Source organism: Opisthocomus hoazin, chromosome 9, assembly GCF_030867145.1.
Source record: "Opisthocomus hoazin isolate bOpiHoa1 chromosome 9, bOpiHoa1.hap1, whole genome shotgun sequence".
In the NCBI taxonomy this organism is placed as follows: Eukaryota; Metazoa; Chordata; class Aves; order Opisthocomiformes; family Opisthocomidae; genus Opisthocomus; species Opisthocomus hoazin.
In genome coordinates, this window is record NC_134422.1 from 13332915 (window position 1) to 13356854 (window position 23940).

Here is a 23940-nt window from a genome sequence, read left to right on the forward strand (position 1 = left end):
GCGTTGCCGAAAGCTTTCCTGGGAAGCTTGCACCCCACTTGCCTGTGCACCATGTGTATTCCCTGACTGCGAATATCAACCAGCTCACTGATCCCTCTTGTTCCTTCTGCCTTTTTTTTTCAGCCACGTGTTGTCTTTCACTTTAACCTTAGGATTCAGGCTCACTGGGGCAAGGACTGCCATTGGATTTTAAGCAGAAATGCCTAGCAGAGTGCAGCTGAGTATTTTGTGTGCTTCCCCAGTACATGTCAAAATCCCGGTCCCTAGGAAGAAGAGTCTGGATCCTTTCTGTAGGTATGCGAAACACATGGAAATTCAGACGTGCATCTGCTGTATGGAACAGGGAAGGTACAAAGACTCCTTTTTAGCTGAGGATTTAGAATTTTTTGCCCATATTCTTGAAGCTCAAAAATTTACTTCAAAATGAGGAAGAGCAAGAGGAGAGTCTGGTTTCGCTGAGGTTTCCGTGGTACAGGCAGGCTCAGGCGGGAGCTCTGTTTTCAGCCTGCCTTGCAGAACTTTCCCAGTTTCTCTGGCTTGCGCGAAACTCACCTTGGCTAATTAAAGTAATCTCAAAGCTTTCGTTTCATCTCAATAATGCACCTTTCACTTCATTAAAGATTTCCAGTGCCTTTTTTCCCTTTTGGTTGTACTAGACCAAGCTTAAGTGCACAACCAGAAAAGAATGTTGATAGGATAAATTGAATCACATGCACATTTATTTGCTTAATTGCATGCTACCCCCTTTTTTCAAGCCAAGACAGGACTCGAACCATGTTCAACTTCTTACACAATTTTAACGAGAATATATTGCAGTGTTTGTCATCTGAAAGAATATTAGCCCCCCCCTCCCCCAATGCAACAGATGTGATTTCCCTAAAGAAAAACAGGAGGCACAGAACAGTGAAATTGTCATCTTGAGTTCTTCATTAGTCTCCTTAATACTGCAGGATGTGCTGATTTTGATTCCTGAATCTCAGCCTAATTGTTGGGAGAATCGGATCCAAATTGGGCATTTCCTCAAACTTATTTTAGCTCCTTCTCAAAGCCAACAAATAAATGCTGAACAAGTAAGTTCAGTGATGTAACCTGGAGAGGGATAAAGAATGCAAGACTTGCCTGCTTTAGAAAGCTGATAATACACAGAGGTTTCACATGTGCTTCAGTGATTACATTTTCGGTTTGAAGCATATATGGGAAGATTGCTTTTCATAGCTAAACGCTTACTGTGGGTGCACAAAAATGCACTCTGTTGACTGTGCGGGATTTGTCCAGTCTGTATCAGAAGCAGGAGGGGGAGGGAACACAGAAAAATGTATAGTGGAGATCCCTTAACATCTCTACATAGCAGTGAGCTTCAGAGGCACAATGGCAAGGAAACCCAGAGCAGGAAAATAAAGGAGAATAAAATCGCCTTGCTTGATGCAGAAATACAAAGGAGACTATAGCCATGGTAAATTGATTTTGTACTGAATATGGGTTGGTCCATTGGAAGGGTTTTTGAACCTCCTACTCCAGAAATCATTGTGCAAAACAGTAAGAGGAGGCTGCTTAGGAGTCTTGTCACATCCATCAGTGGAGCCTACAAAGAGGAAGGAGGGATTTAGTTCTGAATGGCGACTCTGCCAAAGAACACAAAGGGGTGGAGATGGACGTCTTTTGGTGGTAGAGGGGCCTTGAAGAAAGAATTGCCTCCACTTTATCAAGGGCAACCATTGCTGTGACTCTGTTCATTGGCTCACTTAGAAATAGCTTGTTGTACCTTGTTTGCAGCAAATGAAGAAAAAAAAAAAAAGAAAACCACAACAAAACTTGTACTCTACAGAATAAACAGTGCTGATGGGGTGTGAAATAGTGCTGTGTGGTGCCCACCTGACCAGTGTCAACCACACCTCTATGTGCATCAGCTGTATTTATATTCCCAAACTCTGCTTGACTGCAGTGGAATTTTTCTTTAATTGTTTTTTGACTGAGTATATTTTAACCTCTTTAGTTATTTTATTGATTTATCATATAATCTTATGTCTCTGTAATCTCCAGTCTGTTTAGTAAATGTTTGTTGTCATAAGCTGTAAACTGAATGTGACATAGCAAGAAACCAAATTCCACCCTGGCTGTTAATTACCCAGTATGCTAGAAGTCTTGTCCCAGTTTCTGTATGCTTTTTGATCTTCAGTAATAGGAAACACTGTAAGTCATCCTGCCTTAGCATGCCCTGTGCTGTTCTCCAGTTCTGGATGTTGTCATTTATTCTAAACTGGCTACAGGTGAGAGCTTGAAGGTGTTTTTTTACTAGCATGTCAAATGTCCCAGTTAACTAACTTGCATTTGGCCCTGTCCATGCTTTTGCATGCTTAAAAGTAATAGAAATATCCAATGGATTAAGTTGTTTTCAAAAAAAGATAAGCATTCCTGTATAGTACTTGCAACTGTATCATTGCAGTGTTAAGCACTTTCAAGCAAAATGAAGTAGATCATCAGCAAAATGAAATCATTGTCACAGAGTGACATTTTTCTTTACACAGAATGATAAAAATACAAATACTAGATAGTGGAAAGAGAAATCCAGTGCCATCTTTATCTCTCTTCTTCAGAGCTGTATCTTTCTTCCAAAGTAACATGTTGGCGTGTTCATCTAACATTGCTGCATAAATATGTAGCTGTCAGTCTAAGCTCGGCGTATGGCCACAGCAGAGCGTGTACTCCTTCTTTCTTTACCCTTATGGACAGCCCTGCAATCCGATCTGTTGCTAAAACCTGTAATCTGGGCATCATTCCCAGCTTCCAGAAGGCCTTCTGTTCAGGTAAAACATTCCACCCATAGCTCCTCGCGTTGCCGGATCACCAGTGTCTTTGCACCCTTCCACTGATTCCCCTCTCTTTGGGGCATATCCTTGTTGCCTTGCATCAGTGCTTGTATTAATTTTAGGGGTCTTTCACAGACCTGGTTATCGCTTCCCGTGAGAGGCTTTGAATCAGCCCATGAAGCCAGCGTCTCTCTCCCCCCTCGGTTAACGTGCCTTCTCCCCCTGCTTTCTTCCATGTGTCCTCTTTGTGTCTCGGAAGGATCCCAAGCTTGGCGTACTAAAACTCTGCTGGTTACCAAAACCTCAGGATGAGATATGCGGCTTTTCCCTGTTCTGTGCTCTGTTACCACTGTGCACTGCTGTCCACTGCTACCTGATGTATTATTACGCTTTGCTTGTTTTGGCACGGCTATACCTACACAGCCTTGCACAGAGAGTCCTGGGCTACGACGGAGACTCATGGGCACTACAAAAATGGCAAATTTGGATGACAAAGTTCCATTATATAAAAAAGTTATAATTCTCCGCTGTGTATAGTTCAGCATCGAGATACAAATGTTTTACACCAGGATTACTGAAAGTAATGCTTAAAGCACTGGCAAGTCAGTCTGCGTGCTTCAGATATTAATTTTAATTTGAAAATGCCTCCTCAAGGCTGAGCTGGGTGCTCCATTATAAGCTGTCCTTTGTACACTAGAATTCCCAAAGAGCTGAAAAGTACAGGTTGTAACCTGAATGTGACTATCTATATTTATTTTTTGTCTTAAAAAACACTGGTTTAGCACTTGGTGTCAAATACTCTTTACTAAAGCTTTAGATAGTTGTCTTTAATAATAAAACTTCATACTTGTACAGTACTTTCCATTTGGGTACACTGTAGAAACCATGCTCTGTTAAGCCTCACGCAAAACTCCTTTCAGAACTGCATGATCTGGAGTTGTAAATTCCTACCTGACACTGCAGAGAGGGGGCAATGTCTGGTTTGCAGACTGTGTGTTGTTTAGTGGAAACTTCTGCAGGACAAATGGAAGTTGAAGGCACCAAAATTCAAATTTGTCAGTGTGCATTAGACTGTGGCCTTGGCCCAAGGTGTCAGAAAGAAGACGACGGGATGCTTGGCATCTCTCTTGTTGTTCTACTCTCTAAACCCACTCCCTCTGCACACCACTGATTCAGTGGATGCATTTTGTGATACCAGCAAAAAAAACTCACTTTGTGCTACACAGGAAAGTTTTTAGTCCTCAAGAGAGCAAAGTTCAGTGCTCGTCTCTGCTTCTGACATGCTCAGTGGCTTCTCCTAGTCAGTTGACCTCTCTGTGCTTCTGGTTTTCCTTTCCTCCCATGTGCCTGTGTTGTCTATTTAGCTTGTAAGTGCTCTCAGACAGAAATTCTCTCCCACAGCAGGTTTGTATATTGCCTAGAAATATGGGGTCACAATCTCAGTTCATGCCTCTATGTGCTCCTATAATACAAGTAAATAATGAGGGTTTTTGAAGCAGTGGAAGAGAGAAAATCAGTAGCATTGCCCAGTCAAGTACTCAAAGCAGCTGAAAACTTTTACTCGATAAGAACTGTGTAACATTTGGAGTTGAAAACTGGTTTTCTATGTAGGCACAGATACACCACAGAGGTACAGGAGCTTACTGCTCACCGCAGAGCTGTGTTACTGGGATGTGCTCTGCGCAGGAGGAAGACTCTGAGGGATTTAAATAAGTATTTCACCTTGCATCTGAGATAAGACGGGACCATGACCAGAGTGAGTTACCATGACTCAGCTGACGCACGGTAGCTCATTGGGCTGGGACAATGTGATCAATGGAAGCAGAGCTCCCATACTTGGAGGCTGAGGCCCTGTTCTGCCGGGTGTTACAGTGATGCTCCGTCCGTCTGTGCATACAGTCTGAAAACATTAAGTGGGAGTAGACTCTAAATCAGTGAAGCTTAAGAACAAAACCAACAAAGAGAACCTAACCAGATTCCTGGAAACTCTCCTGCAGATGTACACCGTTTGTGTACTTTTTGTAAGGCAAGGCAGAGGAACTTCCTTCAGACTACTGCATTTCTCTTCGTAAGGATGTGACAAGAGTCTGTGAGATAGAGGAACATCAATATCCAAAGATGGTACTATCCACTAAAGATCCATTCTTAAAATGAGAAACTCCTTCTTCTGATGAATTGTTCCATCTTTACTATGCCAGCAGGTAGCATCCACTTCTGCTCTGACGTGAACAGAGTGACCTTGTGCAGCAGCCAATAAATGCCAATGCAAAATCAGTCCCAGCACAGTAAGAGGCTGACTTCTGTTTGTGAGAGAAGGTCTGATTCAGAGATTAAGGTTATGGGAATTGGAACCCCCAGTGGATTTTTTTTTTTTTGCATGTTTGCCAACCTCTGCCTTCAAAGTGTTACATTTTGGAGTCTTCCCCAGCTGACTTACTGTCCGACCACTCCAGTAGAGCCAGGTGACTGGGCCAGTCTGTTGACAGGCACTATAGGTGCTTAGTTTAAAGAAGCAAACAGCTTGAGTTTTACACATCTCAAAGGATCTGAGATCACTTAAGAAAACTCAGTTAATAATTTGATAAAACACAATGCAATTCCCTTCATTCAAGCCCCCTCCTCTCCCCAAATTGACTGAATCCAGTGATCATTCCTCATACCTGTCACTGCACGCGGCAGTGATCTGTGATTTGTGTACTGCAGTATGTAGAAGAACTATTTATTGAAACTTGGCATTATGTTCTTTCGGTATTAGTTGTCTGTTTATCAGACATGTTTATCACAGTTTTAATAAATTACCAGTGCTGGAACTTCAGAAATGGCCTCTAGGGTATTAAGCTACTGTGCTTTATTACTAAGAACTTAGATTTCAATAAGTTTTTATTTATAGAGTACTGTAAATGTGCCTTGTCCTCGAGAGACAAAAGCCAATGTTTCAAAAAGGGAATTTAACTTTCCAATTTTAGACTAAGGCAGCAAGTCTTTGTGGAGAAGTCCTGGAGGATTAAATAGGAAAGAAATAGCTGAAGTCTTGTAGAAATGTTTTTACAGTACACGTCGTAGAAACCTAAGTTAAACAAGAACCTTTTCATGGATTTTCTGGATCCAGCCTATAGAACTTCTTTCAAAGATTTTTTCTTCTAAATGTTGTAAGACCCAACACTTATCAATTTCTTTTAAATGCTGTAGGACTTGCCCAGGGAAGGGTAGATTTACACTGGTGCTATCTTGTGTAGAGACTGCAAAGTATGTGGAAACATAGAAACAAATTTACGAAATGGATTTGTCATTACCAGCAAGAATCTATGGGTGATATTTTAGAGTTCTGAAATCTGTTCCTCAGCGTGGGTGAAAAGATTGAGGCTGACGTCTTGTAGGGGAATGAACTGGCCGCTGAGCAAAGTCCTTAATCATGTGGTTAAGCTAAACCAGTCTGGTAGGATATGTAAATGTGTGCTTTATTTCCATTAAGGTTGGCAGCTATTAAATGCAGTGCAGAAACATGGTCCCTCCACGTTTCTCTCTCCCCAGACTTCGAGAAAAGTTTCCATACCTTGCTGTGAAATGAGCTGATCCAAAAAAATTTGTAAATAAGAAATGCAGAGATTTTTGGCTGGTATGAGGAATCCAGGAAGCTGCCTTCAAAACAAGTCATTTTTTTTCCAGAGGTACATTTCCCTGAACATACTAGTGCCTTGTACAGTTACTGGAAAGGAAGGTGTAAATAAATACACAGGGAAAGAAACGACTCTGCCAGCTCAGGTCTCTAGCGCACAATAACTGTCATCTCTCAACGCCTCCTGCCCTCCTTCCTCATGCATAACTCAGCAAAGGGCGATGTGACTGGCAGACTCTGCTCAGGGTGCCCTGCGTGGCACAAGCGGAGAAGCAGAATCACCTCTTACTCCGTGGGCAGATTGAGAAGTCTCCTGCAGGCACTGCGGAGAGCTGATGGAAATGGAAGCTCCTGCCACTAGCAATCCCTGCAGATCCGAGCCTGGGACATGACGTGCTGCTTCTGCTGACGTTAACAGAAACTGGAGGAGCTCAGTACCTCTTAGCAAATGCTGGGTATCTCACAGAATCAGTCCCTGATTTTTTTTTTTTTGCAGTAAGTCTGTACTTGCTTTTTTTCGTCTCCTTCCAAACATGCACAATGTACATTTTTGTATTACGCTTTTTTCCCCTGTTAGGAGAGAACAACATGATTCTGGGTCTGTCTGTAGGCACGCAAGGCTGCCAGTAGCTTGCACAGAGTGCTTATTTAATGGAAGCGAGGTTGGTAACAGATGGATAGGTTTGTAATAAAAGACTTTAGAAATTAAGAACGTGTTTAATTTACCTGATAAATATGCATGTAACCTATTCTCTTCCAGTCTTCACTTTCCAGTTTTAAAGCAATGTTCTGGTTTTGCACAAAACCCTACAACCTCTATTGTGCAAGTAGAGTGCAGGGTTTAGTGTATGCTTCATCTATTAAATTCATAGTGGTGTTTGAAGTAATTATAAATTGCTGGCCTGAATGTAAAAGCTGGTCCGTAGAAGTCGAAGAAATTTTCACATCAGCATTTGAGGATGCACATAGCTATTGGTAACAGGACTTGCTAGTGACAGGCAGGTACTTTGGATGCCAACACTGGGATGTGCAGGTAATTAAATAAATGTATCTAGAAAGCTTCTCAGCAGTGCATGCTGAATTACTGATTTGACAGCACATGACTAGCTAGAATTTCTAGAGCGCTGTTGATCTGCAGTCTGAACTGGGAGCAAACTGTGATGCTCATAGTTTATTAGAAAAGACATTAACTCCTTCTGTGTCTGAGTGTGACATTTGAATATTCAGATATGCACTGAGCTTAGCCATTGTAGCTTGCTTCTGTTACTTTCCAGTTGGGCAGTGTTGCATGAGGTAGATGTGGTTGTAGACATGACTGCTTCTCCTGTGATCGTTCTCCTTCACATGACTTCCTAAAGATTAGAAATAACACATAACCCCCCAACCCCCTTTTTTTTTTTCAATTGAGAATATCTGGCTGCATAAACTCAAGACCAGAAACAGATGTGAAGAACAGGTGTCCATGCAAATAGGCTGTAGGAAAGCACATTTAATTGCATTTTCAGTTCAGGGACAAAGTTACCGGTACTCTCATGCCTGTCTGCACCAGTGGCTGGGCAGTCCAGCTTGTGGTTTGCGTGGCTCTCGTCTTACACAGCAGCTGCAGCCCTGAGCTGGTCATTTCATTCACAGAATCACAGAATGGTAGGGGTTGGAAGGGACCTCTGTGGGTCATCTAGTCCAACCCTCCTGCCGAAGCAGGGTCACCTACAGTAGGCTGTAGAGGACCTTGTCCAGGCGGGTCTTGAATATCTCCAGAGAAGGAGACTCCACAACCTCCCTGGGCAGCCTGTTCCAGGGCTCCGTCACCCTCAGGGGGAAGAAGTTCTTCCTCATGTTCAGACGGAACTTCCTCTGCTTCAGTTTGTGCCCATTGCCCCTTGTCCTGTCGCTGGGCACCACTGAAAAGAGTCTGGCCCCATCCTCCTGACACCCACCCTGCAGATATTTGTAAGCATTTGTAAGGTCCCCTCGCAGCCGTCTCTTCTTCAGGCTGAATGAGCCCAGCTCCCTCAGCCTCTCCTCGTAGGAGAGATGTTCCAGTCCCCTCACCGTCCTTGTAGCCCTCCGCTGGACTCTCTCCAGTAGCTCTTCATCTTTCTTGAACTGGGGAGCCCAGAGCTGGACACAGTACTCCAGATGAGGCCTCACCAGGGCAGTGTAGAGGGGAAGGAGAACCTCCCTCGACCTGCTGGCCACACTCTTTTTGATGCACCCCAGGATCCCATTGGCTTTCTTGGCAGCCAGGGCACACTGCTGGCTCATGGTTAACCTGTCGTCCACCAGGAAACCCAGGTCCTCTCCACAGAGCTGCTCTCCAGCAGGTCCGCCCCAAGCCTGTACTGATGCATGGGGTTGTTCCTCCCCAGGTGCAGGACCCTGCATTTGCCTTTGTTGAACCTCATCAGGTTCCTCTCTGCCCAGCTTTCCAGCCTATCCAGGTCACGTTGAATGGCAGCACAGCCTTCCGGTGTGTCTACCACACCTCCCAGTTTGGTGTCGTCAGCAAACTTGCTGAGGGTACGTTCCAACTCTTCATCCAGGTCGTTGATGAAGAAGTTAAACAAGGCTGGGCCCAGTACTGACCCCTGAGGGACACCACTAGTTACTATTTGTGTGGCATCTGAATCTGGTGTTCCCCCCTTCTGCAAATGGGCCGTGTGGTTGTAGAGGAGCTCCTCAGAGTGCCTGGGAACACTGTTAGAAACTGCATGTCTGCTAGAAATGCAGGAGGGAGGAGATGCTGGAGAGCTTGTAAGGAGGTAGCACGAGGAGCTGGAGTGCTTTTGGTAAGGACGTAAGGGGAGTAATTTCTGACATCTTGACAGCCTAAATAAGTCTTTGCTTTGTTGCTTAAGCGCGTGGCAAGTAGGGAAGCAGCTAGGAGAAAGTACATACTGTCCTGTCTTTGTACATAGCCTTGCTTCCAGCTTTGTCACAACTTCATTCAGGCTCTGTTGTCCATGACCCATGCCATGAAAGTTGTTTTATTGCCACATGGGTCCAGAGGTGTCTACTCTACTGCTTTTGACTGACGTGTAGCAGGAGGTACAAAAATAATTCCAGATGTTTGTTCTGGAGCTGGGAAACTTAAATGTCTCAGACAACTGAGAAAATGAATCATAAATTCAGGATGATAACCCAGCTAAGCGACCAAAAACTATTGGTGAATACAGTTTGCATCTGGTGGATACAGTTTGCACCTCATCCGAGCGTGCAGAGGCAGCTTTCAGCAGTGACAAGAAATAGTATTAATTTGGTTTATTGAGGGAGATGAGGAAAGGGAGGGGAGGCACCTAAGTCAGTGTGCAAGAAGCTGGCTATTGAGAAGCATTACGATCAGGTAAGGAGGCAAAAGTACAAAGCATCCCTTACAGTGCTACAGTGTTACGCAAGCGTTAAGTAGGTGTCTGCCTCATAGAGAAACGTATGGGTACACACAGATGTCCTCCAGAAGAGAGAGATCTTTCTGAAGGTTTCTCTGTCAAATGTCCAGGGTGTAGTTTGATACTGGGGCAAAAAGAATCTTAGGCAGAGGGAGAAAACTTGATCTGGGAAAGAGGGGCTTGGATGGGACATACCGGTGAGGTGCAGGAAGTAGAGGACCAGCATCAAGACAACAGAGGTGACAAGAGTGGGACATTGTGATCTGAAGAGACAGCTAATCAGTCAAGTAAAGAAATCAAACAATGCTGGAAAGCTCATGTGAAAGCCCCAAGCTCAGAGGTCTGAGCCTGCCGCTTACCAGGTCCAACCCAAAGAACATGACCACAGATGTGTGTGGGCTCCTGGGAGCCCAGCAGAAGGACTTGTCTAGGCTGTAGGTCAGCTGGCTGATGCATATGCATACCTTGCAGTACAATTATTTAAACACACATTAGCTCCTTGACTTTGCAATTATATTTTTGTTATTGACAAGATGTTCTGCTTTGCAGGGTCATGACTATTTTCTTTGAGTCACTAGAAGTCATTGGGGTTACTCAGCCCTCAAACTAGTTCCTCCCTGTCCCGCCAAAGACATGTGTGGGACTTGTAAAACATGCTCTGGATTGCCATATTGCTTAATTATCCTCTTAGCTCTAATGAAGTGCACCCTGACTAATGGTGCAGTCACAAACAACATGTTCCTCTAATCTGGGCCATCACGAAGAACTTCTGTTATCACTAGACTCATCAAGGTAATGCTTCAGAAAGCTGAAGGGCAGTGTTGCCTAATAAAACGTTTAGGCACCGAGAACGTAGCTGGAGGGGGCCAGTACTCTGACATGAGCTATGTTTAAACATGCCTCGAAGCTCTGCGGTGCAGGTGTCTGGCAAGAGGAGCTGGGTGTCCCCTAGGAGGCCAAATCCTTCTCTGTTGCATTGCTGCGGTCCTGGAGGACCCAAAGTATTTGCAGAGAAGCAGCATCGATTGCTGAAGTAAACCAGCAATTTTTGTTTTAGTTTTGTCCCATCAACCACTGTTAAGGTAAACTGGGCTGTATAACGGAGAGTGCTCTGTGTCTGTTTTTGAAATGGGAAGAAGAGCCACCTAATAAGCTGTCCCTTTTCTGGATTTTTTTTTTCTTTTTTTTTTTGTATTAAGGCTGTCAAAAATTGGTCCAAGGTGCAAGGATACTGTGGTTAGATGAATATGGGCTAGATTTGGGACTGGGGATCAAATTGCTGCTGTGCAGTTGTTTTGCAGATGTCAAGGGCTCCTGGGAGTCACCAGTTGAATTTCCTTGCTCTCCTGTGATGGCTTATGAATGTGAGCTCTCTCATCCAGTGATATATCCCTTCTCAGGATATGGCTAAATTATCCTTTCCAGCAAGGACTTATCCCAGCTCTCACAAAATCACTTCTGAGGCACAAGCTTTTGGCCTTCAGCCTGGGCTGGACTGCAGTACATGGGAGGTATTTCCCAAGCGATTCCCAGGGAAAGATCTGTGCTCTTCCCTTCTCCCACCAGACCTTTGCCTGTGCTTGTAAACTCTTAGCTCAAGCCAAATTGAACTGAATGCTCAGCTAATGGAGAAGATACCATTTTTTTCTGAATGAGGTAGAAATGTCCCTTCCCCAAATGTTGTATATAAACACATTTCTTGGGTGGTGGCATTTCTTGGGGTTCTGAGTGAATGTCCTCATGGACCTGAGCTGGGGGTGGGAAAATTCATCCCCACTTCTTATTGGTCTCCCATCTTTCTCCAAAACCCAGTATTTATCATGTGTCAAGGGGACAATTTCTATGGAAGCCCAGAGTTTAAAAAAATATATTGGCTGCAGTGAGAAGGTTCAAGAAGAGTTCAGATCCGGACCAAACTTTGAAGCCATTTCCTGTGTTGGTAATGGACTGGGGGAAAAAAAAGAAATCCTGGCTCTTTTAGGGGAGCTTTGGATCTGTATCTGAACTTTGTGAGCCTGGCCTTTCCCTCTGTAACAGAGCCATTTTTCTTGCACTCAGAATGATGTATTATGTATAGTATGGATGTTTATATGTATTTTCACCTCCAGCTAACAATACCTGCTTGAATTTGTTAGGACTATTTTAAAAAAGTGCTGAAGGGAGGAAAATTGCGGAGGGCACTGAATGGTTGGGTATGTTGCTGAATATTTTAAATGTAAAAGTTCTCTCTAATGCAGCTTTGCTGGTCTTGACTTTTCTTGCGAAGGAAGGCGCCTCTTTGCTCCGAAGCAGTCAGTCAGAGCTGCCTGGGGATCCCGTGTGCTCTCGGCCCCAGTCAATAGTGCCCTCAGCCGCGATGCGTTTTACTCCACCGCAGGGTCTGACCCCACTTGTCTGGCATCACAAATCACCATCCAACCTTTCCCCACTTCCCGTCTCTCCGGGTTTTGCCTGTCAGCTCCTGGTTGTTGTTTTATCCAGCTCAATTCCCTGGATTACTTAGAAGGTGATAATCTTGTGGGTCAATTTATGCAGACCAGCAGATTTGCGCAGAATTCTTGTACTTTGCTGTAGGGAACGTTTTCATTTTGATAATGGAAGCTGGTGGTTTTATACAGCACTGTCCTCTTTGAAAAGAGGGGGATGGCTCAGCGTGTGGGGCTTATGTCTTGGACCTTCCAGTTGAATGATGATCAGAAGTTGTATTTGCATGTAAATTGAAGTCTGTCCACCGTTAACATTCCAGTTGCTTCTGCCTCTGGACTTCTCATCTGTCTATCATTTATGTGCGCTGTGAGCACAGTGGGAGCAGGATACATGTTTACTGTCACCATGCTGCCTTTAAATTGGGCTGTGTAAATTGGCTGGAGGTCCTTGCTCTTCTTTTGGGAGTCTCCAGACATGGCTGTTGATGGCATCGTCTTGTGACTTGTGCATTTTGGTTTTGCAGGCAACAGCATGGGGTTCAGGTGAAGACACCAGGAGGTCCTGTCAAAGTAAAGGGAAAACAGAGGTAAGTTTTGCTTTGCTACAATGATGCCATGGGTAAATTTATTTGCATCATGTGAAATCCACACAGGGAGCATCTGACACCAGCTTGAGCTTGTAGATTTGCAGCAGTTTAGATCTACCACCACCAGTGTATAAGTACCACAGAACAAGACATTTCAAAGGCCCCCTGTCCAAGTTGTTAGACTTGCTCTGCATGAAACTTAAAGGTGGTTTCACTGCTGGAGACAACACAATTAGTGACACATCAAGGAGCAAGAGTGGTGGCAAGCCAGGGGTGACATCTTGCATTGGGGTCTGAGGCTGGGCAGGTTGGCTTATTCTCTGTACTCACCAGTGAGCCTCTGGCATTCAGCCACGTGGCCTTCAGTGCTTGTTTGCAGTTAGAGTTCATCTTTTTATAATTCACTTGAACATGGGAGTTGAATCTGTTAGCACACTGCAGTCTGTTCCGGTGGAATTTCACAGAGCTGCTTTGGAGGGAGGTGCGGTCTGCTAAACTGCAGCTTAAAGCAAGAATTTCTTGAACCAAGGCATACAGTCCCAGAAGTCTGGAGTGCGCAGGTATTTCTGATCCAAGCAGTGGCCCTTTCTGCCCCTCTTCTGAGAAGCTAAAGTAAAGCCATCTATCTAAAAGCAGGAAATACTTTGATTTTTCAAATGTGGTATCGATACTGTCCAAGAATCTTCAGGCCTCAGCTGAGAGCGTGTCCTGTTGTCCTTAACACTACACCGCAAGGAGTTCTCAGTCTAAACCAAAGGAACTGGACAAAGGCTAAGAGAGGATAAGCACAATCTTTGATTAGCCATGGGCAGTCCAGCAGAAAGTGATAGTGTGGCTGGCCCAAAATGCTGGAATTCTGCTAAGTTCCCATTCAGTGCTTTAAACACAGGATTATATGATGTTCCATTGACCATGTTCATTTTATGTAATAAACTTCATGTGATTACTGTATTAACTTATATATACACAAAAAAGGTAGCTTGAATTTTGCTTGATAGGCAGAGATTTGCTTCATGTAGCTGTGGAGAACAGGAGTATGGGTATCCTAGAACATCTGTTAGAGTTTCATGTAGGATCTATGTTTTGCAGGAAAACTTGATGGAGGCAAAATGGGCTGGGTTAGGTGAACACAAATATGGCCAGCCACTACAAGAAGAACCCAACAGCAGTTGGACAAAATTTAAAACTCCAAAACCCAAGACATGAGGAATTTTTGAATTCATAATTTTTGTACTTTCAAAAGTGTAAGGGAAGGATTTTGCTCTTTTCTTCCATTGTAAAGTTTGTGAGATTTAAATGGTATTCCATTGTTCATAAGAATTTGAATTTATAACCCAGAATTATTTTGTCAACCCCTGGATAAAACCGTACATTTGACTGAACAAATTCTAGGATGATTTCAATTTATCTTTTTTAAAGTTGTGCCAAAAGAAAGCAATGGTCTGAGTATCTTTGCTGCTGCCGCCTCCTCACACTGCAAAGAGTTTGCCAAAAATTTCATGAGGATAATGCTCTGAACAGCTGAGTTTATGCTGATGGTGATCCAGAGCTTGAAATTGTTTGGTGGGCACAGGAGCCATGGGTGTGAAGTTCTGAGGAACGATAATTAAGCAGATTGTTAGACACTTCTTGACATACAATTAATGGCAAACAGAGGTGTTGACTACGAGTCTGACAAGAAGACATGAAGCAACAAAGGCAGAAGAATTCTGCAGTAGCTAAGTAAACTCAGATCTCCCAAGTCTGTGTCTGCTCTAACCTGTGTGTCCATGGCTGAGTCCCTCTTGCGGAGTCTACACATGTAGCACGAACTCCAGAAATAGGGAGTGTAGCCAGCTGGTGAAGTGCCCTACTCCAGCTAAGAAGTCCAGGTCTGATGCAGTATCTCTGCCCTTAGCCAGGTAAATGCAGCAAGTGAGGGCAGCACTAACGTGAGTATTTCTGATTCTGCTGTGCAGTGGTGGTTCAAGATGCAGAACTCTGCCTGCCTCAGCTCTGCTTTGTCAAAACTTGACTAATGGCAGTTTTCTACCTAGCACAGATGATTCGATGATAAACATGTTATGGATTGTCAGGCACTTAGATATGTGGTGATAGAGGCTAGAAATAAGGAGGACCTTTGGCTCTTACATTAATTCACAGTGTAGTTTGAGTAAGTTATATGACCGGTCCATTTTCCTTGCCATGTAATAATATATGTATTTTAGGGTGAGGTTTTCCAAGCCACTGGGTGTATTAAAATGCCTTTTCCCTCTTCATTCTTATGCCTGTTGAGTATCTAAGTCAGATTCTTCCTGCTGCTTAGAAAATTTCTTCCTAAAATGCTTAGAGCTTTACCGTAAGGAAAATAAAAAGTGCAAGAATTAAAGGCACAAAATGCATACTGCAGAAGTATCATTATTACGGGATGATGGTTACTCCACATTTGAGCACCTGTTGGCCAGAGAAAAGGGAGATCAGGGGAATTCTGGGTCCTGGATTTGAAGTTAGACGGTACCTTTAGGTCATTTCTTCTGACAGTCAGTGTAGCTCTGGCCACAAATTCCACCTGCTTATTCCTGAATTGAGCTCAGTAACTTGTGTTTGGCTGCTGCACCTTCTTGAGGAAGGCAAAAAGTTTTGAACTGCAGGCCTGAAGCAAATGGGCAGACTGTGTGCTTTGCTGGCTTGTTCTGACGGCAGATCACCTTCTCTGGTAACTTTATTTCCTCTTTGGATCTGGCGTCAGTTTGGAGTGGCTGGGTCTCATTTTGCCCTTCTCTGGTAGATTAGAGAGCCCTTTAGTTACCAATATTTATTTTTTACAAAGGCACTTATATGCTCTTGTCAGTCAGTACTTAGGCTTTTTGAAAAAGTAAAAAGCTGAGTTCTCCAAGCCTCTTTCTCTCATTTTTCTACTGACCTTGAATACTTCTTATGTCTGTTTTCTGCACACTCCCAATTTTTCACCTGTATTCCCATGTCAATCTCTCTAATGCCTGAGTATGATTAAAACAGTCTTCCACCTCTTATTCACCCTCCTCTGTTCATATACCTGGCAGTTTCATAAGCCCTTCTGCCATAGGAGATCATGCAGAATTGCCTAGCCACTGTGACCACTAAATCCTTTTCACAGTTGCTAGTCTTGGGATGTAATCTCCCAGTCTACACATAGACCCCTTTTGTTCCTTACTGTTTAATGCACAATAGCTTACAAAAATTTATTTTGTTTGTTGGAACCAGCTCACCAGCCTAGCGTATATCACTATATATATAGTGAGGCTTTGGACTCACTGGTAATTACTATTTTCGTAGCATTTGGGTTATCCACAAATGTTTGTTAAGAAAAATGTTGATACTGGGCTAGTACCACCCCATCTGGGACCCTGCTAAAGCAACAACTTTGTGAATGATTTCACCCTGAGGACTTTTTTCAGTCCAGTCATTTATCAGATTTTAATCCATTAATATACATGTTCTTGAACCTGATTTTAAAACTAACTCTCTGCAATATGTCATGTAGTATTAAAACAAACACCTCAGAAAAGTCTTTCATTTATGTCATATATATCAACCAAAACTTGTGATTTCCTGAAAGAATTATATATGCTTTATTTGCCATGTCTCTGGAGATCTGTGCTGGCTTCCACTAGTAATCATTCTTATTTTTGCAGCATTTGTAAAATCTATCCTGGTCAGCATCTTAAAATTGTCCCCTGGAAAACACGCACATTACCGAGAAACAACGCAAAGTCAGTGTTATGCTTCCTTTCTTTCTGTCTTCCAAATGATATCACCCAGAGATTGTAGTTAAAATGAGTGATGGACAGAGCAGAAGGGGAAGAGGTGTATTTAGTTTCATTAGGAGTTGCTCAGCTTCTAGTTTAGAATTGGTTTGTCTCTGCACAACAGTCCACATCCACCGCATCGAAGGAATTTTTCCTGACGTGGAAAGTTGTGGCTTTCCAAACGAGCACTTTGGTCTTTCTCTTGTCTGAGCACGGAATTATTTGTTAACTTTCCAAAAGCAGCACACTGTCACTTCAAAACATGAAAGGGAACCATTTGTGAATGTGGCAGTGACCCAGCTCTTACATGCCGTCCAAAGAGCTCTGTGTAGTCGGGAGAAAGATGATGCACAAATAACACTTCTGGAGCAAGAAAGAACCAAGAGAAATGTCTGATAGGCATCCAGTTACTGATTGTCCCAATGTATTGCCAGTATAGATTCTTCCTTTTCTTGGATGATGTCCTGATGCTGGGAGTCCTGTGATTCACACCAGGTTACAGGAAATCCTAGCACAAGGCTGGAGCCCGCCTGAGTGGGTTTGGTGCAGAAATTGCTAAGCTAATGGAGGAATCTGCTGTTTCAGGCCTTCAGGTGGCTTTGCCTCACACAGAGGATGTGCCCTCTGGTTATCTAATGGAGCTGGGAATCTCCATGCCACTAAGGAGTAACAGGCATCCAAGTAGGACAGGCCCCATATAAATCCCCAGGCAAACAGAGATAACTGGGAGGCCGTCAGATTTTTTTTTCCTACTTTGTAACTGTTCTTGGAGATCTTGGAATCTACCCACATTCCTAGTACTTCTGCTAAGCTATCAATGCAGAATCAGTCCCCAGGTTTGATTTGAAGTCCATTAAAGAAAACTTGGTGAGAAAGATCATTAGCGATTCTCTTTGCTGTCTATTGCACTGAAAGGAGAAAGACATCTTGGTCAGGGTGTTGGCTTAAACTGATTAATTGGATTGTTTGTCCAAAAAAATAAATACAGCTATCTGAAAGCGTGTTACTAACACTGCTCCAGAACATGTTAGGTCTTGATTATTTTTTAACAAAACTGGGATGAACTGCAACAGATAAATTAAATGTTTGCTGCACTCCTAAATGTCTTTGAAGAGAGAACATGTAGTTCTGCTGGCTGATTCTCTGAACTGCAGGTTGTACTCCAGGAGTGTTTCTTTACTGAGGACAACAGACCATCTGAAACAGCTATGTTTCTCATACAGTGCGTAACTGTGGTTTTAATCTATGATTAATTTATGCTGGTTTGTGGTGAAATAGTTTTAGCCTAAAAAAAAAAAAAAAATTAAAAAGGAGCTCTCTGACAACAGGGCTTGAATGGTTTATTCAAAGTAAAAGGCCAATTAAAGTGCTGCCTGTATATGGTTATGCTTGCAAAGAAAATCCATCTGTACAATGAGATTAAGGGCTTATAATGTTTCAGAACTCCGGTGTTCAGAGATGACAGATGAAACGACTCAAGAAGCACCTACAGCTGGCTTATTCGCAGCATCCTGTTGTGAATTTGGCCTGAAACCGAAGCCGGCAGGAGTTCAACCCCTCTGTTTGCTGACCGGCCCACACGAGTGAAGGGAGTGCCAGGGCACCGCTCTTGGTTCTCGGGTTTGAAATGCGCTTTCAGAGCAGCCTGACTTCTGTAGGAGCTGGAAGGAGGCCTGCTCCTGTCCACAGCTGTGGACATTACGGCACTCACAGACGCATTTATATCTAAATGAGGCAAAAAATGAAATAAATGAGGATAGGCTTAAACTGAGGGAGGTGAGAGGGAGGCACTTCAGTGAAGTTTATTAATGTCTGTGAGACCCTGTGCCTTACAGGGTAAAGCATTAGAAGTTGTGTACTCTTCCTTTCTAGGAAAACAAGGATCATTAGACTGAGAAAAGAGGTATCTGCTAAATTTAACGCCTTATCTCAAAAAAGGGACCAGTACCAGGTAATTCTGAAGAAGGAGCAAGAACCCCAAAGTGGGTAACATGCAGTTCATACAAAATTTGGAGATATGCTTAAGGCTCTGGTGGTGAGCCACAGGTTTTTATCAGCTCTGCCATATATTTAATAGTAATCCCAACTAATATAACTAAGTTATTCTCATTAACCGTATAAATACTCAGTCTTCCCCCTTTATTTAAATCTTTAATCTCTTGATCCCAAGGACATCTTCTGGTGATGAGATTTTCAGACTGATCATACACAGATTTGACTGTCTGCTCCATAATGTGAGAGCAGGATCCAAATATTGTCTCGTCTGGACAGAGCTGGGTTCAACCCTGCCAGATTTTCCAGCTATATTAAAGCCTGTCTGAAGTTTGCCTCCTGTACACCTAGAGTTTTCCAGCCACACGGAAGAAACTGCATTAAATAGCTCCTATTTTCTGTAGGGGTTTGTGAGATCATTTTACTAACCAGTTTCCTCAGCTACGAATTGTTGTAGAGAGCAGTGTGTTGAATGACTTTTTGGAGCAAATCCAGGCTGGTTTAAAGAACACACAGAGGATGCTGTTCCTTGCTAGTTATTTGGAGGATAGGGTAGAAAGAGGATCTAATGTAAATCTCATCGACAGTGTCTTGAGAAAAATCCTGCAAGCTGGAGCATTGAAGTGGTTCAGTTTCTTCTTTGCTTTTGTTGGAGTATTTCATAGACTGACACGACTGGCAGAGGGTACAGCAGTGAGAAATGCCAGATAAGCACAGTATTCCTCTTTGGGCCAGGCAGGCAGGGTCTGATAGATCTTTGTTGCTGTCCTTCAGGATCTCCTCTGGCTCAGTGTGTCACCATGGCAAATCCTTCAGCACCTGTGTGGTTTGAGTCCCCCAGCTGAGAGGACAGGGCAGATAGCTAGATAATGTACATCTGTTTCAGAACATGACTTCAAGCTGTATATATTGCTCTGAGACAAGTGGATGAAACATTCATGTTATTGTTGCTCTTCCTCCAGGAGCGTGGAGTGCTGTCACCACCACCCGTAAGGCAGGTCCAGGGAGAACGCCTACTCAGTTAATTGGTAGGAACAGCTACGGTTGGATATGGCCCACGTCTAGCAGCTTTGTTATTTAAGCAGAGTAGAAAACATCCACTAGTCTCCCCAGTTTCTGCCTCTTGCAATCAATGGAATAATTACTGGGCTTCGTGCATCCAGTTCCCTGAAAAGTATCGGCTGTCAAGTGTTTCCAGTCTGACACCTCATCCATACTGACTGTGCTCTTTTGCTCTTTGCTGCCGCAGTTGGGAATGGGCTGGAAGTCACAGATTAAATATTCTGGTGCAGGTTCAGACAGCAGCTGATAAATTTGCTCAGTATGCTTTCTCCTGTTTCAGTAAATAACTTCTGCTTTGGACTGAATGGGTACAAATAAAACTGTGCTTAATTAGGCTAAAATAACGCAATATTTTACCAGCTTCCAGCATCCTTACCAAGCCAGGCTACTGTGCCTTGGAGTAAAGTGTGCAACAGATTCATCACTGCCAGTAGACTCCAGAAGACCATCCAGCACATGACCTCAGAAAAAAATTCTTTTTTGTGTGCTGTCTTCTTAGCTGTGAATATTTTCATAGAAATATGTTAGCTAATATGTAATATAGTTCTGTGCATGGAAGAGAATTCTGCACATTAGGGTTTTAGATTTCTACAGGACAGGCTTTTAGTTAGGAAAATATTGAAGCACCTAGGCAGGAAAGGGTCCAGCAACATAAATAATATTAGCTGGTTTAGGTCAGAAGCTATCCTGAGACTCCACACAAAGCAGAGAAAGGTGGAAGTGGAGGGGGAGCAGATGGGTGCTCTCTTATTGTGTGAGATTTGGGTACAGAGCTGCATTCTGGGTTAGATGCCAAATCAATCATTTTCTGAAAACAAAACCCTGTTGGGAGAGGAGCCCGTACCTTTTTTTTACAGCATCCCCTCACGAATTTCTAGTACTTTGCAGTTTAATTTATAGTGGTCCTAATATTATGTGGGATTGAATAACTGTGCTCTGCAGAAAGAGGAATTAGTTAACCCGCTTGTGAGATACAGATGTCTCTAGGGCAGGGAATAACTAACAGGGCTCACAGCAGCATGTAACAATGACGGCAGAGGGCAGAGAGGCTGGCAAGCCCTTCGTCTTGTTAAGGAGAGCTATGAGACCTCTATTCTTGACACACGGCAGGTTGGACAGTGCTTCTCAAGGTCCTGTTTGATAAACTGACGCACAGTCACCATGACTGATCTGCTTCTGAAGTAAGAAGTGCTGAATCACCCCAGCTATGAATTTAAGCTCTCATTTTCGGGTGCCAGGCAATATGTGTCTGATCCCCGACGCCCCTGCTGAGACTCCAGACTGGCAGTGCCTGCTCCATGGCACTCTGTAGCCTCTGCCCAGGGTGGACGAGTGCTCCTGGGCTGGCTCTGGAGTGCAGTCCCTGCGACCTTCTCCATTCGAAAGCAAGCCCCATGTGTCACGCCCGTGCAGTCGCTTGTCTGTGGTTAACGCTGGTGGGTTTTCGCTAAATGCCGTCCTTCAACGAGTTGATTTCCATACAGCAAATGAAAGGAGATAGATAGCACGTAATCCGGCTAAGCAAGGCTGTTCCTTTCCAGATGATGGGGAGTGTTTTTACACTGCTGAATCTTGCAAATGAAGTCTTCAGGGAAATGATCAACAGCGTGGAGCGCTGTGAGACAGGGAAACTCGCAGAGTGATTGCTGCTTACAGAAGGAGAAGCCATGTCTACAGCTGTAGGCTCAGCTTAGTGGTAAATTATGGTCTATTGGAGGGAGGAAAGCAAAACAGTCAGGATAACCCTGCCGAAGTTGTTATTTTTTAACAAGTTTCCTTTTCTACTTACAGTAGAGTATCATAGACTTTCTTCTCTTGGAGCCCAGTGGGTGCCAGTCATTGCCACTGCTCGTACCCTTTCCTCTGTGGTGGCCCCAGAGCCCCAGGCCGGCAGGCTGGTGCCAGGCTGGCCATACATCTCTCATCGGGGCAGTTTGGATGAGCCTTGGGGCAGGCGGCTCTCGAGCCCCTTGCGTGCCTGTGGGAGCTGCACGCCAGTCCCGCACCTCCCCTTCCCGGTGTGCGCCGTCAGCAAGTCCCTGCCTTGCGCGGCCTCTGCCTCCCCCACCACGCAGCTCCCCGGGGACGCCCCGTTACCCCGAGCTGCAGTCCACAGCCTCTGGGTGCGAGGCTGCGGCTCTCTCCAGCAACATGAAGGAGATTTTCTGAAAAAAGCCGACTGCAGCCTTGTGCTGCTGGCCCTACCCCAGCCCAGAATGACAGGAGCCCCACACTTTTGGGGACTGGCATGTGGAGGGACTTGCCCATTTGTAGCAGCAAGTGGTCATGCAGCTGAAAAGATGGGATTTGCTGTTTCTCACTGGCCTGGCCTGAAAGAAAAACTCCTTCTACCATGTAAAATCATGAGCACACAATCCTTGTGGGAGGCAGGAGGTAACAGCCTGTTCGAGCACGAGATTCTCCTGACCAGCCTGGTCTATTAAAGAGCAGTTCCTGCTGTTTTCCTGCTGGCACTGGTGTGAATTATAGTGCAGATGGACCCGCTGTCCTTCCACGGAGTTTGTGTCTGGGCGACGTTTTCAAAGCTGTGGCTTTACTGGGAAAAATAGGTCAGAAGTGTCATCATGGAAAGAGGGAGGATTCCTCCTCTGGTCGAAGCAGAGCGCAGAAAGAGGCACTTGTGTAGCTGATACAGGGTCAGCCTGATGGATAACATCCTACCCAGGGACTGTGCAGGACTGTGATTAGAGAAATAACCAGCAAACTGGGCTTGCTCACTTAGACCGCTCGCTCCCTACAGCTGTGCACTGCTTGACACAACAAACCTCAGTCCGAGTTATAGCTAAGGAGGGTGTATTCCAACTGCAATACAGGTAATTTTTTATAATGTAATAAATAACCCCACAGTCTCCTTTTCAAAAATCTTCTGTCTCTGTCTTGTGTCCCTATAGGAAGAGTGCCAGAACTATGTCCGAGTGCTGATTGTTTATGGCAAGAAGGTTTTTACCTGTGGTACCAATGCCTTTTCTCCAGTGTGTTCCAGTCGACAGGTCTGTTTTGCCTCTTTTACAGTGATGGAGAGGGCTGGATACATGCTCTGGGGACAGCCAGTCATTTGGCAGGGCATCGTGGCCGCAGAGAGTATGGTCCAAATGTAGCTGATCTGAAATTATTTTGGTTTTGTTCTGTGGGTCCCTTTGGGCTGCTTCGGGGCAGTGGGCGTATCTGCAGGTGGGGAACAGAAAATCCTGTTATGGGTGAGCTGGATGTGGACAAAATGCTGATCATGCAAACTTTGGGTGTGCTGCTGAAAATGGGGAATACGGACAAGCTTAGCTGTGAGTACCCCCTGAGCTGATATTTAAATGTTTTCTTAAAATAAATGGAAAAACTCCATGTGGCTTCAAGGGAGGCAGGAGCAGGTCCAAAGCAATGTTTATTTTTAGATTTTTTAATACTAGTATACATTCAGGAGGTGTCTATGAAAGATTAGAAACCTGTCCTAGCAGCAGGAGCACCTGATTACACCGAGTGGGCTGGGGCCTACAGGCTTTATTGGCTGGGGAATTACCCTTCTTACAAAGCGATAGGATGCATGGGGCTCAGACACAACTTCTTACGTTGGCAAATGATGGATGTAAAAATCAATTTACAGTCATCGCTAACATTACATTTTTATAGCTGCCTGTTTTTTTAAAATCAGGGTTTTGCTCATAGATACTCATGAGCAAACTGAATTCTCTGTACCAGTAAGAAAGCCAGATGCTATTTAAATTCTCTCCTCTCTCCTTTTAAATACAGGTAGGAAATCTTAGCAAAATCATTGACAGAATTAATGGAGTGGCTCGGTGCCCGTACGACCCCCGGCATAACTCGACAGCTGTGATTACATCACAAGGCGAACTCTATGCTGCAACTGTAATTGATTTCTCTGGACGGGATCCTGCTATTTACCGCAGCCTTGGAAATGTTCCTCCACTTAGGACAGCACAATACAACTCCAAATGGCTCAATGGTAAAGTCAAGTGGGTCATCTCTGAGCAAGAGGTGTATTAAAATCAACTTGGCAGGCTTGTAAATCTTTCCCTCTGTTTGCATACCGGAGTCCAGAGTTACGATGAGGAAGGGCTTCTGGTACAATAATCAATGCAGCTTAGAATATGTTTAAAAATAGCCTGGAAGTATTTCAAAGAAGTGATCTAGAATACAGAAAGTGGGCCTTACAGGTTACTTAATGTGTATATGTGTCTCTGTCTTGTGAGATGATCAAATACATCATTTTAACAAGAAAACCACTCAGGGATTTGAAGATCAGAAGCAACTTAAAGCATCATAT

The 23940-nt window shown here is 44.0% G+C and overlaps 1 protein-coding gene across 5 annotated transcripts in view; it reads left to right on the plus strand.

Moving 5' to 3' along the window:
• The window catches only part of SEMA5B (semaphorin 5B), a 278518-nt gene that overhangs the window by 182396 nt on the left and 72182 nt on the right, over positions 1-23940 (plus strand). For all 5 annotated transcript variants that reach the window (XM_075431115.1, XM_075431116.1, XM_075431114.1 and 2 more), the window contains 3 exons: positions 12760-12822; positions 22556-22654; positions 23406-23619. In XM_075431115.1, coding sequence (XP_075287230.1) covers positions 12760-12822; positions 22556-22654; positions 23406-23619 — 376 coding nt within the window. The remainder of the gene's footprint in view (positions 1-12759; positions 12823-22555; positions 22655-23405; positions 23620-23940) is intronic.